The 24830-nt window shown below is 43.8% G+C and overlaps 3 protein-coding genes across 6 annotated transcripts in view; 2 read left to right on the top strand and 1 right to left on the bottom strand.

Moving 5' to 3' along the window:
• The window catches only part of LOC135498911 (disintegrin and metalloproteinase domain-containing protein 10-like), a 34493-nt gene extending 28798 nt beyond the window's left edge, over positions 1-5695 (top strand). The window contains exons 12-13 of the mRNA XM_064789428.1: positions 723-857; positions 1205-5695. Of these exons, the coding sequence (XP_064645498.1) occupies positions 723-857; positions 1205-2149 (1080 nt within the window). The 3' untranslated portion in view covers positions 2150-5695. The remainder of the gene's footprint in view (positions 1-722; positions 858-1204) is intronic.
• Positions 5696-5990: 295 nt separating this feature from the next.
• LOC135498588 (uncharacterized) lies at positions 5991-22919 on the top strand. Of its 3 annotated transcripts, XM_064788905.1 has the most exons (11): positions 5991-6077; positions 7687-7929; positions 15811-15872; positions 16063-16540; positions 17471-17618; positions 17693-18027; positions 18429-18640; positions 18905-19097; positions 19421-19516; positions 19815-20299; positions 21082-22919. In XM_064788905.1, the coding sequence occupies exons 5-6, from the start codon at positions 17548-17550 to the stop codon at positions 18009-18011; spliced, it is 390 nt and encodes a 129-aa protein (XP_064644975.1). In that variant the 5' UTR covers positions 5991-6077; positions 7687-7929; positions 15811-15872; positions 16063-16540; positions 17471-17547; the 3' UTR covers positions 18012-18027; positions 18429-18640; positions 18905-19097; positions 19421-19516; positions 19815-20299; positions 21082-22919. The 3 variants fall into 3 exon arrangements, with proteins under 3 accessions (XP_064644975.1, XP_064644974.1, XP_064644976.1); XM_064788904.1 differs by lacking the exons at positions 5991-6077; positions 7687-7929 and adding an exon at positions 14308-14475 and having other exon boundaries at positions 18429-18594; XM_064788906.1 differs by lacking the exons at positions 5991-6077; positions 7687-7929; positions 15811-15872; positions 16063-16540 and adding an exon at positions 16930-17027 and having other exon boundaries at positions 18429-18594.
• On the bottom strand, positions 8196-14534 carry LOC135498587 (uncharacterized). 2 transcript variants are annotated; one of them, XM_064788902.1, is made up of 4 exons: positions 14452-14534; positions 10864-13863; positions 10517-10592; positions 8196-10215 (listed from the first exon to the last, which is right to left on the bottom strand). In XM_064788902.1, exons 2-4 carry the CDS (start codon positions 13792-13794, stop codon positions 8762-8764), a joined length of 4461 nt encoding a protein of 1486 aa, XP_064644972.1. In that variant the 5' UTR covers positions 13795-13863; positions 14452-14534; the 3' UTR covers positions 8196-8761. The 2 variants fall into 2 exon arrangements, with proteins under 2 accessions (XP_064644972.1, XP_064644973.1); XM_064788903.1 differs by having other exon boundaries at positions 14390-14496.
• Positions 22920-24830: the final 1911 nt, after the last annotated feature.

Raw genomic sequence — 24830 nt, 5'->3', positions numbered from 1 at the left:
TTCTAACAGTGTCACCTCTCATCAGCATATCTGTCACCGAAGACGGATACCGCGAAATTTCGAGATTCTTTCTTTTTGAACCTCTCCATCTTACTGTCAGATAGACAGGGGAGGGGAAATAATGAAAAACCAGATATCTGAGTAATCGTACACCAGTTAACGACTGATCGATAGCTCTACATTTGATGAGGTTCAACATGCATAAAACAGGGAGCGAACCACAAAGAAGCTTGTCACCAAGACCTGAACTCTCACCCTAATTAATGATGGTCACCAAAATCCAAAATGACGAACGAAATTAAAATACCAGCAAATCGATGTATTGGATATCATAAGAAATATGTTACTAATGTAAACAGTCCCTGAACAAAAATTCAATTCCATATCTTGAGTGGTTTTGTAGTTTTTGTTACAAACGTATCCACACTCATCCAAAAACTGACACCAAGAACATGATAACATGTCGTGGATATTTAATGATTGTTAAACCTGTAGCTGTCAGAATTCATACAGGAGATAAACCATTCAAATGTGATATTTTTGAACCTCTCCACCTTAACTGTCATAGTGACAGGGGAGGGGGAATAATTGTTAGGAATACTGGTATAGTTGGTATTGGTGGTGGAGGGAGGGGGGGGGGGGGAGCCTCTGGTCTGCTAAACAGGTAGTTATAAAACTGCATATTAATATTCCTTCATCGGAGAAAACCAATTTTTTTTCAGGTTGACCCGTCAGGACCACTGAGTATTCTGCGCCGCTATCTCTTCTCAGAGAAAGGGCGTGAGAATATGAAGGAATGGGTGATGAGGCATTGGTATGTTGTTGGTGGCATAGGATTAGCTCTACTCATCTTCTTAGTAAGTACTGTGAACTGGCTGTGAAAAAAAATTCATTGTGAAAATAATTTTTTTTTATTGCCTCCTCTCAGAAATTTTACCAGGATAGGTTCAAGAAGTCAAAAAATCTCTGAAAATTTTTATTTTTATTTTCTGAGAGCCGCTTAAAAAGTTTGGTGTAAAACGTTCGGTAAACGAGGTATTAAAATACTCTTGCCTAAGGCTGTTGAAACACTTGAATCATTGCTATAGACACTTTATAGAGTGACTGTTGTATACATATCATATTGAGACATAACACAGACAGGTATTGTCTATTGAATTGTACAGTTCTGATTGGATTATTTTGTCTTGATTTGTCATTTCAGGCGTTATTTGTCAAGCTGTGCAGTAAGCGGCTACCACGGAGAAAGCGGGCAGAGAAGTGGGTGAATCCTCATGGGGAAGAAGTGACTGAAGGGCAGGCTGTATATCCAGGACTATCAAAATCAGGATCTTCACCAAAACCACTCACAGCTGCATATGGGTATCCTGGGCCCCAGAAGTATGGTGCTGTTTCTGTCATGGGGGCAAGGTTTCCACCACAAGGGTTGTCACCATATGGGCCGGACGTCATACCGGAGCAGGCGGTAGTGACCCATTTGGTGGCAACACCTGGTAGGACACCATTTATGACATCATCGCCTTATGTGGAGCATACAAAACACTTCGTGACGACACGTAATCCAGGTTGTCAGACCTTGCAGCACGTACACAGTTCATGCTGTACTTCAAGTGCCAACTCTACACCTCAAATCATTCATAATCAAAACTTTGTTGTGCATACTAACCCGTTGTCAGGGGCATCTGCAGCTGAATACATGACATCAGCCGAAACAGGGATTCCTCAACAGTGTGTGATGACATCATCAGAGTATGTGGTGGCATCTACACAAGGAGTGATGATGTCACCAGATTGTTGTATGACATCATCAGACTGTGCTAGAACATCACAATGTGCTAATCTTTCTACACGTGAGCCTACAATGGCGTTGCCGCAAAATTTGGTGACATCACCTCAGTGTGCTATGACATCATCACAGTGCCCTATGACATCATCACAATGCGCTATGACACCGTCACAGTGTGCTATGACATCATCAAACTGTGTGCAGAATCCATACTACGTTCAATCATCACCAAGCGTCGTGCGGATCCCGCAACAAATCGTGCACCAAACACCGCCGTCATCCAACTCATCTCCGGCAGGCAGGAACAGGAGGCGTCACAATCAACCAAAGATAAAAGGTCAAGGCAAGAAAGGCTGGGTATAGGGTCAAGGTCAAGCTTACACAATCGTCATTCGCATTTTCAATGAAGCCTTTCTGGATTTGAAATGATTGTGAATATCTTTGATGCCAATTAACCTCGTCACAAGGTTATTTTTTCCTGAGCTGAAGTTATGTTGACATTCAAGGTCACACCGGTTCTGGTTCCGGTCACACTGAGGTTATAAATAGAAGTAAGCAACTCCGTTGCTAGGAAGTTTTAGATATTTTGTAAAATGTTTGTTGTGTAAGATTTTATCATAATAATGTGGTCTAACCTTGTCGCCAGGTTTTTTAATCATACTGGGGATGAGGTTCAGCAGGTGCTCCTCGAGCTGAGAGAAATTGACCCGCAATTTGAGATTATGAGAGAGATGAATCCTCATCCCAGGGACTTGAATCGTACTGGGGTGAGGTTTCTTTTACACCAATGTTTTATCGCTGTTAATCGGTTGCTATTTTATCATGTTTTCTACACTAAAAGAGATAATCGCCCCTGATTCAGGTAACCTAGGTAACAATATAATCAACTGTGGTAACCTCTGGCGATTAGTTGTATTTTTGTTCACCTGTAAATCAGCTGTTATGAACAATTCCCATTTTTTGTAGTCCTTGACATAAAGGTTGTTGTCGTTTTGCAAGGAGCTGAAAATGGGTCGTAGTGTAAGTGGAAATGGATATTGGGCATCTATTTTTGTTGCACACTAGAAATAGTCTACATAGCTCTGTCGGTCGACCTCGTTTCTTGACGTGGAGGCCGGAGCTTGTTTCTGACGTGGAGGCCGGAGCTTGTTTCTGACGTGGAGGCCGGAGCTTGTTTCTGACGTGGAGGCCGGAGCTTGTTTCTGACGTGGAGGCCGGAGCTTGTTTCTGACGTGGAGGCCGGAGCTTGTTTCTGACGTGGAGGCCGGAGCTTGTTTCTGACGTGGAGGCCGGAGCTTGTTTCTGACGTGGAGGCCGGAGCTTGTTTCTGACGTGGAGGCCGGAGCTTGTTTCTGACGTGGAGGCCGGAGCTTGTTTCTGACGTGGAGGCCGGAGCTTGTTTCTGACGTGGAGGCCGGAGCTTGTTTCTGACGTGGAGGCCGGAGCTTGTTTCTGACGTGGAGGCCGGAGCTTGTTTCTGACGTGGAGGCCGGAGCTTGTTTCTGACGTGGAGGCCGGAGCTTGTTTCTGACGTGGAGGCCGGAGCTTGTTTCTGACGTGGAGGCCGGAGCTTGTTTCTGACGTGGAGGCCGGAGCTTGTTTCTGACGTGGAGGCTGGAGCTGCTACTTGTGGGGTCCACGATGTTGTCTTATCATTGCTCAAATGTGACTGGAGTGCATAATACGTTGTAACCATGGTAACATCCCATTCTATGGAGATTACTGGAAAACGCTTCATTTTCATACCTCATCATTTTTGTGATTTGAAAAAGATCTAAAAAAAATAAATTATCACATTTTTTATTTTGGCGAATTACAAAATTTCTCTTTGTTTTTCAAATAAAATTTGAGATTAGACTATGCCTGAAATTCACAAAAATGAACGCTTGCGAATTGAACATACAGTTTATGATAATTTCTTTGTGTTTTGATGACATAGAGTCGATGCAGGTGATGTCATTGAGGAAAAGGACGCCATTTTGAAGGTCAAGTTTGTGTGGCTCTGTCAAGCATGACGTTGTCTCTCATTGTCGTTGACGACAGCAGGACTAACGGATGGACGTCCACCTCATCTCATTCCCCGACCTCTTTGTCTATACTCTCATATGAGGCCTACTTACAGTTACCATGGAAACTTCTTCCTACTTCCATGGAAACACATCTATTGTTTACATCGCAACACATCCATTGTTTCCATGGCAACACATCCATTGTTTCCATGGCAACCTATCCTTTGTTTCCATGACAACCTATCCATTGTTTCCATGGCACATCCAAACAGTTTAGACTCGTGATAATGTCAGTATTATGTACACACATTAACCAAGGATGTGCAGAATGTGCCGCCTAGAGACTTTGTTGCAATGATTGCTTGTCTTTTTCTGCTTTTCTACCCATTTCATGTTAAGCGAGTAACATCAACATTCATGCACCCTCAAGCAATTTCTCATTACAGGGGCATGTTTTGTCTGCAGCAAGTAGAGATTACTAATGTTATAGGTCGGCTGTCATTGGTTTCAAAAGCTGATTAAATCTGACCCCCTGTGGGATGTCCGTGTCTCTTTAAAATGTAAGAAGATTGAGCCTATTTCACTTTTAGAGCCATGAAATATCAACTGTCACCCCTACATTTCAACAGTGAGATCAACCATCAGACATTTTACTTTTTTAGGGTTGGTCCATTGTCATTGTATGGGGTGGGTCAGGTTGATTTACTGGGGAAGTGTAAGCAGAATGTGGTGCAACACCGTTCTTGAAATTTTTTTAATGTAATGTTAATTTATGTGATTATTTAGACAAATGCTGCCACCTTTTGGCAGCAGTGGTTAGTCAATCATTGGCCAATCTGATTGGTGATGTTTTGGTAATTTAGAACTTAAGAACTTGTATTCAGTTTTTATGTTGGTTTCCAATGCTTCAAATATGGTCAGAGATGTTCGCAGCAGACAGGTAATTTTTGTCACTGGGCCTGTGATAATGATCGCATAGGACATCTCCAATGCTTGCGACAGAGACACTGCCGTTGCCCAATACTGTAATCCTAGTCACCCAACAACAACAATCATCCCTAAACACTTGTAGCCCAGTTGTTTAGAATAACCAGGTAGTCCGTGTCAATCTCTCTCTCCGTATTGAAAGTGGCAAGAACCAACATGTTTTGTTTTATGTCCGTACTGCCACCTATATTGTAATTTATAACTAGAACTTTTGGTTATTGTTTTTATTATAATCATGCCACCATATACATGTACTTATCTGTAAACGTCCTAGGACAGTCAGAAGCTTGTGTAACTTAATCTGGCTATAGTCTCTGCACTTTGAATAAAGGTATTGAGTCGAGAGCTGACATCAACTCGGACATTCATACCTCTGTATTGAGTCGAGAGCTGACATCAACTTGGACATTCATACCTCTGTATTGAGTCGGGAGCTGACATCAACTCTGACATTCATACCTCTGTATTGGGTGATTGTAATGTCAAGTAGGAGGAAACTGGAGAGCCGGAGGGAACCTAAGCTGTTGAAGAGAGTTGCCCTCTCCGTCACATGAGTATGCCGGGACGAGGAGAGAATCGAACCTGGACCTCAAAGGTGATAGGCCCAGATGTTCCCATTGTCACACTTCAACAACTTATGGAATAAAAATGTACACATTGTACATTTGAGTGTCTGCAGCATGTTGGCCTGCACAGATGTCTGTTCCTGTAGTTTAGATTAAGTTTCTAAAGATTTGGTCAACAGCAGTTTGCAGGAGTGCATTGTTGTACATTGAAGAATCAAAGAGAGACGACTGTTTTGTAGGACATCAGTTCTTTTTTAACAGAGATAGGTGGCATGAGTGATGTAAATTTGTAAGAAATCATGTTTTCGACGGTCAGATGTAATAAACAAAATGTATAAACGTTTTGATCATGCCTCGCCTTGCTTCTTGGAAATGTTCACCATTTGACATCAAATTTGGGAGAATTCGGAGAATTCCTTCTTTCTCTGAAAATAAGTCAATGCAATAACTTGGAAATCCCAGTTTACATGATGCCCTTGGTGCTTTGTCGCTGTTTACATGATGCCCTTGGTGCTTTGTCCATGAGAAGTTAAACCGATGTTCCGTGCACCTGTAGGGGCAAGCAGACGATCCCGTCCAGGTGGCTGAGGAGGAATACGGTTACAGCGGAATCGGTCCTACATTCACGAACAACCACAACAAGTGCCGATTTGTGAAACTCGTGCTTTGTCGGACGAATACATTTTGTGCTTGTATAAGAGGAAAAAGGACTCTAACTTAAGTTCAGAGGTAAATGTCATGATAAAGGTGTGTAAAAATCAATGGACTTTGTTTAAAAGTGATTGAAAAAATAGTAGAAGTGCGTTAAATATGCTTCTGTCCGACTTAAGATTCGTGATTCATGACTGGCATGGGGCGTCCCGAAAAAAAGCCGCTGTTTTTTATGTTGATTAGGGGCGAAAAGTGCGCCCCCACCCGGCCCCAGCAGCTCCAATGCCATTCGTTGTCATATTAAAAAATGTTATTTATGATTCTCTACAGTATGAATAGTTTCCTTCTCAGCACTTGTCCTCTGCCAGGTGCTCATCTACTCTGAACCAATCCTGAGAGAGAACTGGCTTTTTTTACTCCTCTTCGGTGTGAACAAAAAAGGAAATATCGAGATGCGGAGAGTATTATTGAAAACAACTGGTGCTAGGATGCCCTGAGGAGTATCTATTGTAATTTTCGGTGATGCACTGATGGTTTCTCCACTGTGTGTTACAGTTGGAATGTCGTTTGGTAATCCAGCAATTCCCACCCTTTTAGCTGCGCATGCGCCAAACTCCCTTCCAGAGCCAAGCATACGTTTTCTATAGCAGATCGAGGTGAGAGACATCTCACGGCTTTCTGTGTAACTAAAGCCTAGTTGCCGATAGCGTATGTGAATCTATGACTATCAAGGCATTTTCAGGCCAAATTTTGAGTTGATGGTGAAAATTTTTCCATGTCCACATATGGGTTGAAAATACCACGTGTATTGCAATTTTTCCTAATGTAAATTCTAAGAAAACATGAAAATTGGCCGACTTCTGTGGCCGTTTTGAATCACATAGAGTTTGCATATTTAGTTTGCCGATAGCTCCTGCAGATGGCAGCATCATACTGAGTATACTGAAACACATGCCATTGGGAAAATTGAAAATTTTTCCATGTCCACGGGGGGGGGGGGTCGAAATTGGCGTCCCAAGTGGATTTGAGGAGAGAATATATGTCCAAACATCAACATACATGAAAAGCTGGACCTCAAGTGATCTTTGAAGATATGAGAATGACTGCCCTTTGATAACTTCTTGCTTTATTTGTCCACTTTATGGCCTAAGATCCCTAGCTTTGGATGGTTCAATTAGGGACACTAGGGCTGGGAAGGGTCATGTCACTAGGGGGGGGGGGGGTAGGCGGGTGACCAAGCCCGAAATATTATATTGCATCGTTCCCTTCAGCATATTTGCCAAAGCTTTTGCTGTTGCATGGATTCCTCAGATGTTTGGGCTCTCTCAGCTCTGTCATTTGGTAACCTCTGTCTGGGTGTTGGCTAGGTAGATAGGATGGGGGGGGGGGGTTCCTGACAGTGTTGACAAGGAGAAACTCGGAAAACCGTGATTCTAGACAAAACCCTGTTCTTTTGATGAGCTGGAACACATTCAAAATTGTGAACCCACAACTTGAAGGCATAAAACTGACACAAGGCATTGATTTCTTGTACTAAAAATATATTTTATTATTCGATGAACGCTCCGATTGGCTAAATTGGGTCACGTGTCAAACTCGATCGTAGCGCCTGCATTTAGCAGCGGCATAATAAAGTTGGGGATTGCTGGTAATGACTTGATTTTTGATCTATCCACTTATTTTTCAGAGTCTGAGAGATTGAAAGTCATATCTGTTCCCTTCAAGCATCATCCGTAACCTTGGATACAGGATCTGAGTTCACACTGTTCAAAGAAGACAGTGCTTATCAAAAGTGCAGTGGATGGAATTTTGGATTCAACCCCAGTAGAGTTGATTAGACAGCTTGGCCTTATAGACAGAGACCTTATAGACAGGAGCGAAGGGATCAAATGGGTCGTCTTTAACTGGCAGGATTGGTGCGCTCATGGAGGTAAGTTAAGCCCTTGGTGCGCTCATGGGGGTAAGTTAAGCCCTTGGTGCGCTCATGGAGGTAAGTCAAGCCCTTGGTGCGCTCATGGAGGTAAGTTAAGCCCTTGGTGCGCTCATGGGGTAAGTTAAGGCCTTGGTGCGCTCATCAGGGTAAATTTAGTCCTTATGTTGATGTTTAGGCATTGTTCAGCATAAGACCACCAACAAAGTTGGAAACAGTGCGAGATGAATAATGAAAGAAGACAATAAATATAGTATTAAAAAGAATTTACTCATTTAAGTCGTGTTCTACATGACAGACAGGGGACTCTGGGATGGGCGCTGAGAGACAAGTCCCCCCCCCCCCATCTCACTAGCTACAGCACTGATCATGTTGCTCATACTGGTTTTACCCACCAAGGAGACTCAAAGTGGTGTGTGAGAGACTAACAGAATGCGAGGCTCCACACAGAGTGATGACGTCATCTGCTCAACTGGCAAATAAATCTTAACACAAGCAATAATAATTTTCAAACAAAAATCTAAAGTAATTATACATGGCTTTTACTTATATACATAAACAGCAATATCACCTTCATTTTTTAGTATTCATAGATTTTACTATGAGAAACTTTGTTCCCATGTTGATTTCAAATCTGTATAGTAGTAGAATAAAATTGGACCGCTAGCACAGTCCTGCTGATAGCGGCAATGAGACTCAATATTCATACCAATAGTGATGTTTATAAGACTGTTCTCAAAACATGATACACACATTTCATTGCCTTGGCCTATATTTACTGCACAGCTGCCAGGTTTATATCTAATTCATAGCAGGCCATCAACCTGACCAGTTAATCATCAAAAACATATGGGTTAGCAGTGGTTTTCTTCTCACTGACATCGAGAGGTTGATCTTTCAGTGACTCTGTCTTATGTTTCTTTGCCATTCTCTCACCAACATTGAACAGTGGTTTACAGACCCGCCCCAACAATTCCCCCTTCTTCACAGGGGTGTCCAATTCCCCCTTCTTCACAGGGGTGTCCAATTCCCCCTTCTTCACAGGGGTGTCCAATTCCCCCTTCTTCATAGGGGTGTCCAAATCCCCCTTTTGCACAGGGGTGTCCAAATCCTTCCTGTCCACCAGGCCCTCTATCTCCTTCTTATGCATTTTCTCATGATTATAAACTGAAGACTTTGCGGCAAACCCCTGATCACAATAACGACACTTATGTGGCCTTGATCCCGTATGAATATTTCTATGCTGCAGAAACGCCCCCTTTGTGCGAAATGCATCATCACAGATGTCACATTTAAACGGCCGCTCATCTGTATGTGTGCGATGATGTACCGTTCGTGCGCTACTTTTCAAAAAAGTTTTATCGCAAAAATCGCACTTGTATTGTTTTTTACCGGTGTGAATGAGCTTGTGATCTCCCAGGAGTTTTTTCGTCCTGAAATATTTGCCGCACGACTCAATCTCACATTTAAATGGGCGCTCAGTTGACTTGGGCTCATGTGATTTCTTATGTGAATACAAGATATCCTTCCTCAGAAATATCTTGCCACATGTTTCACATCCATAATGCTCAAGAGCTGTGTGAGCAGCATTCACGTGTGCTTTCAGGTTTTTACTCTGTTTGAACTGTTGCTCACAGTGTTCACATTTATAGGGTGTCTCTCCCGTGTGAACACGCTCGTGTCGCTTCCAACTGCTGTAATCACCGAATCCTCTCCCGCAGAACATGCACTCGTATTTGACCTCTCCTGTGTGTGTACGAATATGACGCGCTAGGACAGTCTTCGTTTTGAACCTTTTGTTGCAGTATTCACAGCGATGTGGCCTGTTGTCATCATGAGTCTTAGCATGTTCTGTCAACCGCTTCACCTCCTTAAACTCTTTCCCACAATGACACGTGAGTACGCCTGAGTAAAGTTTGCTTTTCTTACCCTCGGGATCACTCGTTGATATATTACAATGTTTACAGTGCAGTGCGGCTAATCCATTATGACTGCGCTCATGGTTCGTTAGCTCACACCATTTTTGAAATGTTTCATCGCAGAATGTGTAGCGACAGATCAAGCCTTCTTTCATATCCTTCCCTGTACACTTGACCTCAAAACATTCAGCAGAGCCTGCCTCTGATTTACGACGACGGGGCAAAATGGCGGAAAAACTCGGTCGCAAGGATCCTTTGACGATGTGTAGATCAGGCTGTGAAAGAGTTGACTTTGAATCCCTGGCATCGTTGCTGGTGGTGGCCTCGTTGCTGGCGGTGGCCTCGTTGCTGGCGGTGGCCTCGTCATCTGCAAGAAACATACATAGCAACATGCAGTCCAAATGTCTCTCTTTGTAACTTAACCTTTTAACATCATACAGTTAGAACAGACAGTTCCCAATCTTAAGCAAATCAAGAATTTAACCAAAACCTCATTTCGAGGGATTTGAATTTCGTCTGTGATCGATTTTTCAATTGATACAGGTTCATCCTGGGCAAGACTGGTTGTGGAAGAAAAGCCGGAAAACCCTGCCGAAGAGTGCTGACCGGCAATTGACACCGGGAGCTCAGAGGTGATGTTTTCACCTGGCCACTCCAATAATACATACCCTCCTCTTTAGTGACATCGTAATCTGGATCGTGATCTTGCCAGTTTTCCCAAAGGTCATCTTCATCATTCGTATCCTGAAACGACAATAACTTACAGTCAGACCAATATGCAATAACACCAGATCAGGGGCGGACCCAGGATTATGAGAAAGGGGGGGGGGGGCCACAGCATAAACACTGTAGAGCACTGTTTTTAAGCATTTCTCTCACTAGAAAAACCTTTTTTTCCAAGTCAGCAGAAAATAGGGGGGCCAGCACCAGCTCGGTCCCCCCCTTATATTAAATATGTGCTCCTGAAAATACCAGGGCGCCACCTGCTTAACAATAGAATATGACAACATCTTACCATTTCTTCCTCTGTGATGGCTTCCTGAATCTCTTGTTCACTCAGCGACCCTTCACCATCTTCGACCTCCATCTTGAGGGAAGCCACATGACCAGAATCGGAAACATCTTCCATCTCTGAGCCCACAACAACTGTATCAGAGGCAGAAGTACTCTTCCTTGGGTTGCGTCTTTTACGTCGATCCTTACGACTTCCAGAACCGGCTTCCTGCATTACGACAGTTGCAGTACCGACACCAGCATCATAAGCAGACTCTTTCACTTCATAGTGGTAAGTCTGTGTTTTTCCAGAGCCATTTTTAACCCTGATACTCAAACTGGACCCAGTGTCAAGTTCCACTCCAGGTTCGAAGCTGACAATGTTGATAAGGTCTTTCTGTTGATATAGGCCACTTGTCTCCTTCTTGCCTGGCGACTGCTGCTGCAGGGCGAACAACTCTGTGAATAGCGACCGACTATCTGAGTGAGTTTGACGCTTTCTTGGCAATTGCTTATCACTTATTTGACCTTGAACCTGGCACCCGAGACTACTGGCGTTTAATGTCCGAGGTCCAGCGGAGGTTGAAGGAGTTTCCAATTTAATGAGCGGCATGCGCTCAAGCACTGGCATTGGTGCTTCCTCTTCTGAATCACTGTTTTCCAAGGTGTGAACATCTCCAGATGGAGGTTGACTCTCCAATGCTGGAGTTACCTCGACTGCTTCTGTCAGCTGTTCCACTGGACTTTCGTCAACTGTTGCTGGAGGTGAACCAGAGTCTGGCATACTGTCCACCCTTGGCGTGGACTTGCTCACCGTATGAAGGTGATTGGCAGTAATGGGATTGTTCGCTGCCAGTTGGGTAGCTGCATCACTATTTAGGGATGTCCAATGATCTCCAGCTGGAGGCAAAGCTTCCATCTTGACCATAGGCATGGGCTCACTCATGTCTCCAGTTATGTGAGTTAATGCCTTTAGTTCACCAGCAGTGAAGGCACTGTCAACAGTCACCTCAGTTGGTTCATTTTCACCCCTACCGGGTGATGTCTGGACCTCACCAGGCAAACTCTCCATCTTAACCAACGCTGCTTCCCCTGTACCTCTCTCAGTCATTGTCGCAAATCTTCCAGGGCTAGGCAAGCACTCCAACTTTATCAAGGCCCCATTCTCTTGAGCACTCTCAGGGACTACCTCAGGTTCACTGGTGGGGAAGTTCATATTGGTTGAGGGCTCGTCTGAAGTCTGAAGATCTTCAGTGGTTGGAAGACACACCATCTTAATCACAGGCAAGTCAGCGTCGGTGCCATCACTCACTGTCTGTCGTCCACCAGCAGTAACTGGAGACTCAGATGTTGCCCGAGTTGCAACATTCTCACTACTTTTGGCTGATATCTGAAAACCTACAGTGGTAGGGGGAGCCTCCACCTTCATCGAGCGAATGTCAGCCACAGTCTTAACAGTCACTGACTGTGGTCCAACTGTAGAAGATTGAGGATTTGCTGTTGACTGGTTTGGTTCATTCTCATTACAACTGACTGATGTTTGAAAGTCTCTAGCAGTGGGCAGCAACTTCAACCGAATAGCGGGCAAGTCAGCTTCACTTCCATCAGTCATTGCCTGTTGTCTGCAGGTAGCCGCTTTGATCAGATTGCCATGACTACTATTGGAGAATGTGGGAAGTTCTCCAGCGGTAGGGATGCACTCCACTTTAATCAAGGGAACATTGACTTCAGTTCCATCAGCCATTGTCTGTAGTTCATTACGGTTGGCCAAAGGCTGTGCCGTGTCCATCTCATTCTCATTAATACTACTGGCTGATGTTGAAAGGTCACCAGTGGTAGGGAGATACTCCATCTTAATCGAGGGCTTGACACCTTCAGTTACCTTAGCCATTGTCTCAAGTTCATTGGCAGAAAAGGAACAATTAGTCAAAGGCGGACGGGCTTGAACCTGATGCTCATTACTAGTATTGGCTAACGTTGTAAGATCTCCAGCAGTAGGCAGACACTCCAACTTAATCGAGGGCATATCCTTTTCAGTTTCACCAGTCAATGCCTTTAGTTTGCCAGATGCCACAGGCTGGGCTGCTTCCATTTGCTTAGCATCAGCAGATATCTGAAGATCACCAGTGGTAGGCAGACGGCTAGCAGACATTTGAAATTGACAAGCAGTAGGCAGACTGTCCAAGTTAGCAGTTGCTTGTACGAGTTCATTCTGGACAGAAGTGTAAGTATAGGCTGACGTCTGAAGTGCCTCAGTAGCAGGCAAATAATAATACTGAGTGAAGGTCTCATTCTGCCGAGTAGGATCACTTGGTGTCTGAAGGGCACGAGCAGACACCATGGAGGACCCGAGGTCATACTCATTTCTATCGTTGGTATCTTTCCGTGTCTGAAGTTGGTTGGCAGTGTAGGCATTGTCTACCAACGGCTGGGGTGCTATAATCACTGCATTGCCTTCATCACTTGGGCTCAAAGCCTGAATATCACTCGTCGACACCTCATAATAAACGTACCCAGCAAGAGACTGCAATTCCTTCTCCGTGCCATCAGGGAATGTTTGAAGTTGGCCACAGTAAGGCTGATACTCTGTGGAAGATTGGTTAACATACACATTCTGATCACTCGTACTGGATTCCATCGATATCTCACAATACTCCCCAATAGCTGCCGGGTCCAAGGTCAAGGTCGAATCATCCTGAGTACCCTCTGTGAATGTCTGAACATCACCAACACAAGGATGAAACTGGGTGCATGCGTTTGAAACGATCTCCGCCTCATCAGCAGTATCGCTTGACATCTGATGGTAACCCGCTGCAGATTGAGAGTACAACTTCTTCGATGCCTTAGTAGAGACCATCAAACCAGCATCAGCATCAGGACCACGTTTCCTTGATGGAAAGATGGCTGCATTTATTTGGCTTGTCTCTTTGTCAGTTGGATTGTTTGTTTCCATGGCAATTGTTTCTACTTTATCAAAGGTCAACGATGTGGACTGCAACTGGTAAGGTAAGGCTGGCAGCAGCTGCAAGCGGAAACAAATCACTTGATTAGAGGCATGTCATGTTGCTATTTTCTATGTCCTTACTAACTTACAGTACAGGTGTGAGTCAACTCTAGTCTAATGGTTAGGCCTACATGTTTGCACAAATAGAAGACAAATATCATCCGTAATCTTTGAATCTCAGAACTGAGATGGCATACAGATCATAGTTCCTGACTTAATGCAGTGCTGCTTTGTGCTTAGCCAAGTACCAAGTTAGGGGCCTTTTTTTCACAGGCAGCGCAAGTTTACCATAACACAAGAGTCATGTTTTTGATTAAATCATCACCAAATGCATTCAAAATATCATAAACAATGTAAGACATGGACAACATCAAGTAAATTACTTGATTAAGCTTGTCCATTGTTACTATTAATCCATGGTAAACAAACGATGCCTGTGAAAACGCCTTTAAGGCTTTTCAAAATGGCCGAAGTTCTCTATTTTCTAGGTCGATTTAAAAATTTGATTGTCTGTCAAGCTGAAACCGTGATCACTCAGACTCACAGTGTTACCCACAGTGGCCAGTGTGTTAGAATACAACTACAACATCTCAACACCTAATTTACCAGACAGGTCGCGGCAACACCACAGTAGGTATTTGCAGATTGGATTTGGGCTCAGGAAAACGATGGTGACAGCAATGGAGCAGTCGTACCAAAATAGCTCGTAAGGAAAGTGGGACTTGAGCCGGGGTGGCATAAAAGTACCTTGGGATTTGAGGCAAGAAGTACGGTGGAAACGGGAAAGGCCATCAGAATTATTTTTTTCGGGGCGGGCGGGCGGGGGGGGGGGGGGCGAATGAAAATGAAACAGATTTTTTTTTCAAATTTTTTTGTTTCGTTTTCGTCCCCCCCGACTTAATTAGTCGTCCCGCCCCGAAAAAAAAATGTCGATGTCCTTTCCCTGTCATACTCATTGTTCCTTTCAGATCTGTCGAGCCTCTTCAGAAATAGCGGATGTCCACGACTGAATTACTTTTAAATCAAGACCATCCTTTTGACTTTTGTTCACCGTAGTTGACAGAATCGGCTGTAGATAGTGTATTATAACATCCACATGTCATGCTTCCTTACCACATCGAAACCTACTAAAGCTTGGTGCCAACCTGACTATGACCAGATCAGCAGTACAAAATATACAAATTATGCTATGATCCACTCGTATAAGGCTGGCACAACAAATGCAGTGACCATGACGAGCACGGCATGAAAGCACCAGAACGATTCTATTATTTAATAACATGACGTAAGTCGTTCAACTGATGTTACCAACGCTCCCAATATAAACTGCGTATTCAAGACTCGTGGAGCTTCAAGATCAGACGCGACGAGCACAGGCCACGCCACGTTTTCTAAGCACAGGCCACGCCACGCAATGGTAAGACAGATTCGGTCTTGGACATTACTCTGGCATATCCCAACCTCCACTTCTGTAAATGAGCACACATCCAATTCCGAATTCCGATTTCCAAGAAATTTGCCGTTTTCCTCAGCAACCAAGAAGCCAATGACGGCTGCGCACTGAATCATTCCTGTCCAGTCCTCGCCACATGCGAACTCCCGCTTCATTTCAGTATGCCAAGCAGTTTTTGAATTTCGTCTTACTCCAAAGATTTATCCCCCCCCCCTTCAATTCAAAATATTTCCCCTCATTTGGCTGCAGAAAAGACTTCGTGGCCGAACTCCACGTGTCCTTTTGTTCGTGAGGTTTAGACAGTTTCGGTTGGTTTCGGGTCTCATTAGTGAGGTTCCGCAACACTCCCGAATGACGACGAGGAATTCTTTGTTTTTGTGACGAATTCTTTTATGATTTTGTTCGAATTCGTCAAGAACACCTCAAAAATCGCACCCTAAGCTTCTGGGCCTTTCACTCGGAACAAGTTTCTAGAGCTCGTGTTACCGTTACTATCACTTTTATCATTGCAGATGCCCCAAGCCAAGTTCTCCAATGCAACCGACTATGAATGATGTCTATCGCGAGGTGAAGGGTATGTATAGAGTGATATGTGTGTGTGATTAGCTGGGGGAGAGGGTTTGGGGGGCGTGGGATGTGGGAGGTTGTCGAGGGGATGAGTATGGGTGCGGGTGTGTGTTTGGTTGATCTATGTCCTGTATTTTTTTGCGTTTTCTGTGTCTTTTGCATTAGTTGTGATGTTGACTCTCCAATTCCATTTACAGAAGGTCCATTCCGCGGACTCCGTATGGAAGGCGTGTGCCAAGCAGCCGGCCGACGACGTGGCGGAGTCCAAAGCACGGTACGCTTTGTGTCTCTTGTCGGGCGCCCCTAGGGGACCCTGTCGTTCGGTTCTACGACTGAGGGGGGTTCAGCATGAGGGCGTGTCGTCTTCGTTCATTTTGCCATTTCAACGCGAAAAAGAGAGGTTTTTAAATTAAATAGGCCTTCCCTCTCTTACGCTGTTGAAGGGCTTAAGAAAGTTGACGACATGGTGTGGGATGGAGTCCGGGACGGGCTCCGGACTCGCCTTTGCCGTTAATCAGACGGCTCGCACTTAACTTGATGGGTTAACCTTCTATGCTCTCCGGCGGCAGTCGTAGAAGATCAGGCACTGAAGTAGATGATATTACAACCCTCTATGCTCTCCGGCGGCAGTCGTAGAAGATCAGGCACTGAAGTAGATGATATTACAACAAACAGGTGAGATTCGCATTTTGTTAAGTCATTGATGTTTGCGCAATTTTAGCTCTTTGACCGATTCTCCCCCGAGATGATTGAAACATCCAGAAAAAAAATTTGAAAGATTATACGAGATCCTACTCCAGTTAGATCGTTACATTTCCCGCACTGTTTGAGACTTGTTTATGATTGGGATAATCGTCTTACTTCCCAGCCTCCAGCAACAACCCATGCAAAGTGAGCAACGTAATCTCACGTCATACCTTCGACAGCCAGTATGTGCATTGCGCATGACGTCATCACAATTAGTACACTACCTGGTCACAACATAGTGATCTTCACCTTGTGACACCGAGACGCAAGGACCCAACGCGACGCGTAGCGGCAAAATAGCGAAGCTGGCGAAACATTTATAACTGGTCACCGTGATCTCATTATGGACTTGTAGCGCGATTATGGGGTTGTAACTATTTTGCACTGCCCAAGATTACCTCGAGATGGAGTTAAGGTTAGATTATGCTAATGACTCTATAAGCATACTTCCTCATTTGACTTTACCCAGAATTGTGCATATCGATCGCGCGAAGCTTCTCAGACTAATACCATTAGGCCCCGCGTGGTGGCGCTGAGACGGCCGCTGTAATCAAGAGTGGTTGAGACACTCTAGAAGCTACTTGGTAATAACAAATGACGGACCTAACCAAAATTGCTTACATTTTCGCATTGCTACAATGAAAGACCTAATGCTGAAACCACATGCCTGTTGACTCGACCCTAAGAGAGATTGGCATCATGCCTAGTCATAGTCTCTCAAAGTACAGTTAGCAGACGCCACTAACCTATGTCTATAGTACCCCCTCACACTCTGAAACCACCAACGCCCACCCCTTCCTGCTACCTTTATTCAATACATGTAAGATATTTTCCCACTGAATCCGTTTCCATTTACAGCATAGACGGAAAGACCACCTCCGAATGGAAGGAAGAGGGTCGGTGCGATGGGGCATGCTTGTTGAAGAGGGCTGAAGATGCACGATCGTGGCGTGACAGACGTCTGGGGATGGATTCGGATGCGAGCAAGATGTGTGCCGCATTTAGGGTAACTTCATTTCATTATTTTTGAACCCAATTTAAAAAATTATGAGCGATTTAAATCGTTAAGATTCTTTTCAGGAAGAGCATCCGGGAGACCCGTGCGAAGCAAGATCCATCTTGCAGAGCCAAGAACACCGCAGAGAGCCCAGCGTGTGACGAGAGCCCAGCGTGTGACGAGAGCCCAGCGTGTGACGAGAGCCCAGCGTGTGACGAGAGCCCAGCGTGTGACGAGAGCCCAGCGTGTGACGAGAGCCCAGCGTGTGACGAGAGCCCAGCGTGTGACGAGAGCCCAGCGTGTGACGAGAGCCCAGCGTGTGACGAGAGCCCAGCGTGTGACGAGAGCCCAGCGTGTGACGAGAGCCCACTATACAGAGGTTTGAACATGATCCCAGTTTGAACACGACAAGGACTTTGTGAGTAGATAGGTGAATTTAGCTCTCATCACAGTGAGCATACACAGGCAAAAATATATATATAGATTCTATATAGATTTTGTGTTTACCATTTCTATATAGCTTTACAGATTCTTTATAGAAATTTCTGCCTGTGTAGCTGTTGGTGCTTGAAGGAGAAGGCTGACATGACCTTGCCCAGGGAAGCAAAAATGGCACCATTAGAACCGTTCATTTTGGATTGATCCCTTAGGACCATTTTATTGGATGCCAGATATTCGAGTGATCGACTGAGCCCTTCAATTGGTTGACCGCCATTTCCCGTAATTTGAAAGCGCATCCACTATACCATACCATGCAGCACAGCTTGTTTACAAATTGTCTTGACGTCTTTAAATATCTGCCGTGACTTTGACTTTCAGGACAACAGCCGTGCCCGGCCACCTGACACGATCCTGCCAAGGGAAGCGGTTGTGCCGTTATCTTTTGATCGATCCCGAACGGCCAGACAGCCGATGGAGAATGCTGCAGTGTTACTTCAGGTAAGCGGCCAGACAGCCGATGGAGAATGCTGCAGTGTTACTTCAGGTAAGCGGCCAGACAGCCGATGGAGAAAGCTGCAGTGTTACTTCAGGTAAGCAGTAGAACCTATTTACTTGACACTTGAAAATCAAAGATTGATCTGCTCAGAGTAATCAGCTCCTTGAAAAGTTTCATTTGAAAATAATGAGAATGCTCTAAACATGCAAACTGTAGCAAGCGACGTCGGGACGAAGACTGAAGAGCCCTCACCATGAAACTGCAGTTGTATGGAATGCTAAAATACAACAAAAGGAGATGTGCAGCAAAGGGTTTCAGTGGGGGAAACTTAGAAAAACGTGTCAAATCTTTTTTTCAGTATTCCCAAAAGATGGGTAACACCAGAAAAAGGGAACCACTCGGCTCGAACTGCTGGAAATGACACAGAAGTGGAAGTCCTCGTCCGGAGCCGGCATCACCACATCCAGGTCACAGGATATTCATCACCACGACCAGGGCGTCGCTCCAACTGCTGGAAATGACGCTCTCAAGGATGTGCATTGTAAGTGGAGGTAAGGATCACAACGTACATGTACATGTTTCAAGTCAATACCTATATTACAACAGTGGGGCGATTGTCTGACTCTATATACATGTACGCTCTAAACTCGGCAGATATATAACATAACGTCTGGACAAAAGCTGATAACTTGCAAATTAAAGGGGTTATTTAAAGACACCTCCGTCCACCCATTTAAGAAAATGGAAATTGCAGCCAGGTTCAACAGAAAAGATGATAAGTTGTTAAGATGGGCTTCTTTGCCAATTACGATGTTCATTTTGAAGACACTTCTCGCACTGTATGAAGATTTGTAATGGTTTGATACTTTTGTAGGTTGCAGAGAGTTTGCACCACCACACCCAGTCCTGGATGGAAACAGAATTTATGATCTAATCAAATGGAAGACCGCAATTGTCCTGAGATGACGAGGTTAAGAAGAAGTGAGTTAGCCTTTAGGGCGGAGTGTAAGAGCCTAAAACGGCCAGCTGACATGACCTTCCAAAGGAAAGCAAAATTTGTGCCATTCGAGCCTCCGATTGATCACCTCTACATCCACCCAGTAGATGAACACCATACTCTGAGTAATGTTGCAGTATGTTATAACAACAAAGATATCCAATACATTTCCAACTTAAAAAATTCTAAAGGTTAGTTATAGAGTGTCTGCAAGAAGCACTTGAATACGCCGACCAATTTCATCTGATTGGCAATGTACTTCTATTTTCAGTTGTCCACAGACGTGCACGGATAATGAAAGTCTTGTACATCCAGGGGACGGAAGAGGTATCCAGGGGCTCAGTACGCATACCAATCCTGGAACAGACTCTCTATCTAACTGTGTGAAGCTTTCGCTCGGACTGTGAATATCTCGATAACACACGTGTTTATATGCATAGACGTTTTCATCGCGTATCGTATTCTTAAACGCAAACACAATTCTTAGTTCAGATTGAATCGCAAACGAAGGATTCGCGAAAGCCACGGACCATCGCTAGACTATTTTATTTTCTTCGCTCAGATTGAACTGTTGAAAATGTGGATTATATTTATGTACTTCATTTGAACCACAAACGAAGGATTTGGACAAGATGCGTACCTCTAACCCCTTCATTTGACGAGACGTGATACCAATCTCACAAGCACTGGATGACGGCATGCTTCAGGAATCTCTTTACGACTGATGCCATGTGACGACGGGGGCACATCTTGAGGGTAATGCAAACAGATATACACTATCTCTGGAACTATAACACCAGATAATTCCACTCTGAGCCAGACTTCCAATAACGACCTGACCAGCCTAGGCCAGGACCTCAAGTTCTGCTATTTGACCAGGTATGACTGATATGCCCTTCTCGGCATTTGCTAGGGTCATGAATATTCACCATTAAGGTGGGCCTAGTGACTTCTCATTGTCTGGTGTTATAGTTCCGGATCCGAAGATAAGAGTATTTCGATATTATCAGAACATGCCTATTTGGGTGAATACCACATATCGTGTAATCTCCAGCCTCCCAGAAAGCTAGCAACACCAACAACCGAGCTTCTGATCTTGAAATGTGAATTCTAGCATTTCAAGTCTCGCTGAGACAGCCTTCCAAAAAGCTAGCAACACCAACAACCGAGCTTCTGATCTTGAAATATGAATTCTAGCATTTCAAGTCTCGCTGAGACAGCTGTGAAACATTCGATAAACGTACAATTGCAACAAGGCTCACATGGACGATTTCATGAGAAAACAGCACGCTGATTACACACAGAACAAATCAGTAGTTAAACGAAATGTATTATTTATGTAAAACCTCAAAGTCTAGTCTAACTTTGTACCAATCGTATGAAGCATGACCAAGAACGTGCATAAGCAAAATTTTCGCCAATTTTTGTGCTAGCCATTTTCAGGCTTACTTTGCGTGAATCTCTCTGAAATGGTCTGTGGGCATTGAGCTTTTCATCTATTGCACTGTCTGTGATACATAATGTGTTTTTCTTTTCAGCAAGATGACACAATGGATGTGGAACCCTCGGCCCCTGAACGATTGTCGCTATGGGAGTCATAAGCAACAGACTTTCTCTGGTGTAGTATTGTACATTCGCTACCTGTAGGCCTCTGCAGAAGGATACGTTGTATTTTATCGAAATATCTGATTGAAAGGTGGTTTCATTGCAAATCTCAATATCATCCGATGGTAAAAAGCCTACTTCCATTTTGTGGCTGTGACAAAATGTCTGAACACATTTGGAACGCCTTTAAAAGACTTTCCATCAGTCATCGTCAGTCACTCCTCCTAGATGATTGTTGATTAAGAACCAGAACCAGATCCAAATAATTTACTATCGAGCTGTTAAAATTTACTTCATTTTTCTCCTAAATCACCAAATTGATCAGATATTTCAATTTTCCCATCGAATGAGACATGGGGTCCACGTGATTCTGGTTGGTTCGACCCCAGCCAACCAGAACATGTGTTGTCTTTGATGGAACCGTAGGCCTTATGAACTTTCTCGATCCATTCAGTACCACGAATACCTGCGTTTATTCCAATCAGCTTCCGAGACCTGATAGTGCCGGTCTCCATTTGGGACAGATATGAAATTGGCAAACTCAAACTCTAGCCTCCATTTTATACAAGTATCTTAAATTTCCTTAAACACGGTAATTATCCGGGTGCCTTTCATTCTTGGTTTCATCAATGATATGATAACAAAGGTTATCCCCAAGACCAAAACAAATGCAAAAGAATCGGGCAAATTCATTTCCAAATTTTGAGATTTCGTTGAAATATTTTGTTGATTGAAATTTTTCCAAAATATTCCAAATTGATGTTGGTTCCTGACCTTGCGGTCAAGTGGAAGAGGAGCTCAGTCTTTTCATGATAATTAGTCCAGAAAGATTCATCTTGTTTCTTCCTGTGAGTTATAAAGATAACAACTGCCCCATCAAGAAGTTTCCTGTGGTACAGAATGGGTCGAGCAAGCTGTCGCCAACGTCAATGTCTGACGTTTTATGTATTAATTTGTTATGTTTGTATAATGATACAATATGTGAAATTTACATATAAAAGCCATAATACATGTAAAGGTGAATTCAAAAAGTTACTTCTATTGTTAAACTCGTCCAAAGCAACCGCTTTTGTCATGCAAATGAGAAGACTGATCTGAACGCCTGATCTAGAGCGGCCCCTTTTGTCATGCAAATGAGATCACAGCACGGTCCTGTTGATCGCCATGACGAAATTGGTTCTTTTGTTATTTAAATAACCCACTAACCGATGTCGTGCTGTTTCGGATCAATGAGGTCAAGGTTCGTGACCTGAATACACCACAGCAGTTCACCTTGCTTGCATTTACAATGGTTGTCGCTGCATGCGACTCAAAAACATAAATTATGTAGATATTCCAGTGGAAAATGGTTTCCCAAACAAAATGAACATAAACATAAGATGTTTTCAACCGGACCGTGTATAACAATGTGTCCCAAAAGTGTTGCATGTATCAATGGCTCTTTGCATTATTTTAGAAATTTTGAATTTCACACTATTTATTGAGTTGTTCCTCGGAGTTGTCTTTTGTCTCTATCAAACTGGCTTTGCCGGCAAGTTCCTCATAAAGCGATCGTTCCAAATGATGGGTTGCGGGTTTCCCCTGCCTTGTACCTACATTCTAAATTGCCCTCTCTTTGCACAGTTATAGAAGTGTGAGGCGCCGTCCACTCAAAAATGTAAATAGTTTTTGTTCAGAATATGCTTGCATATTATCGCTGTTTTGGAGAATGAATTGCCCTGTGGTGTCATTGTTTTGATATTGTTCGGTAAAATCTTGATAAATTCTTGGAATGTACAGATTGAAATAAAAAATTCATAAACAGACTTGTATTATTTTTTACTTTTTTCAAGGGGGAAGGGTTCGGGTTCATTGACCAAACTCTGAAGGTTTGGATGACCTCTCTTTAAGAGACATATGTCGCAATTTGGTTATAGTGAAGTCCTCGACACTCCTCACAGTAAAAAAAGTAGTGTCACCTCTACGCCAATCCACATCCAGATCAGAGTACGCTTAGTGAAGGGGTATGGCACATCCAGCAAAGACTTGGTAAACTCGGGCAACATCTGCATGGAGCTATGAAGGTGAGGGCACATCGAGAAGAGATATGGTGCACTACTGTCTCATTGCATTTGCAAGAGACCTAACCCTAACCCTCAAAGGGCCCCCCTCTATCCAGCTGTGCTGGATCAGCTCCCTTATTTGATGGCGACCTATCATGTGGTCCAGTCACCAGTCAGACGAGGATCCCCTTTTGCGAGTTGTTGCTACTTCTGGCTGTACCATCGCTACTTTTTGCTGGGTCACTGGATGTCCCAAGCCATGCCCACTGAAACGACAAGTGATCATATCAACATTGTTGTGGCGATACTCTACACCATCCTGTCGCAATTCCCACAGCCCGTGATCACTGTTCACTAAAAGATTGGCGAAACAAGTCGTCACAATTCAGTTGGCGTCATATGCAATTTGAATTTCAGCAGACGTCGCGGTTTATCATAAGTTGTGTATCGGTGCTACGGAATTTATACGCTGCATGACACAAGGGCCTTAACATCATCACAGTAGAAAACAATCGTATTGAATTTGGCCAAATCACAGGGCTCAGCCAGGCCTCTGCTTCTGGATATGATGATGTGATGGGGGTTAGGGTTAGTGAAACCTTGAAACCAGTGATAAACCTTGGAATCAGTCCTAAAAATGCATAAAAACATGAAAAAATGCCATTTGAACCTAAGGTGGTTACGAATCAATATTTGGAGCTTATTTTTACATGATCAGATCGGAATTTGACGGTAGTTTAGAAATCAGTCGCATATCCGATTCAATAATCTATATTTTAGAACAACCCAGTCATACCTCGCCTCCAGTGTACATTAGGTCTCGTTAGGGAGTTTTTCCCAAATGTACGCGATGACGACGTGCCCCCTTAACCATCCTCGGCACCCAGTGGTTTTCCATATGCTCCAGCTCTCGCTATTGTATGGGACATAGGAGTATCAAAAACCTGAAGCTCAGGATGCCCCTTAACAGGACGCAACATCTATTTTAAAATGCGTTTCCAAAGTGAATGCATGAAGACAACCCATTTGTGTCGTATATCACTGGAAACGCCCGATTCCCCTTATTCTGCAATGTTAAATCGGGCATTTTATTTCTTTAAATAAATCATAAGCGTCGCATTTGCTCCTAGCTCTGTTCACCATCCCAAATGACAATATTGCCAATTGGGCCGGACAAACACGAAAATATTATACATTTCTTCCTGAATGATTCTTACAGTGACCATTCTCCCATGGAAGACAGTTGCTTACGCTACACAAAAATCAAAAAAAAAATCGAGGGTCAACCATTGAACTTTTGAGATATGTTGAATTTTGCACAAATCAGCGAAAAATGCACCAACTGGCACTGGACGGCATTTCAACACGGGGCCGACGCACATCCCAAGTTCAGTGTACACATACGTCGGCAACAACAGTAAAATGCGTAGTTTCTTGTTAGCCGCCTATTGAGTAGCGCTCTAGGTTCAGATATGAACCTAGAGCACCCATTTCCTTCTGGCGAACAAACATAGTGTCCATAAATGTTCTTGACTTGTCAGCTCTACATCTATTGTACTATTGGGAAAAATGAAGTCTAAAAATTCGTATATTGCCGCTATATCCGCCATGTTTAAACAAACCAAATCAACCCGAACCGA

The sequence above is a fragment of the Lineus longissimus genome, chromosome 14, assembly GCF_910592395.1.
Source record: "Lineus longissimus chromosome 14, tnLinLong1.2, whole genome shotgun sequence".
NCBI classification, from domain to species: Eukaryota; Metazoa; Nemertea; class Pilidiophora; order Heteronemertea; family Lineidae; genus Lineus; species Lineus longissimus.
The sequence above is the reverse complement of the archived record's forward strand: the minus strand, read 5'-3'. Positions and strand labels throughout refer to the sequence as shown.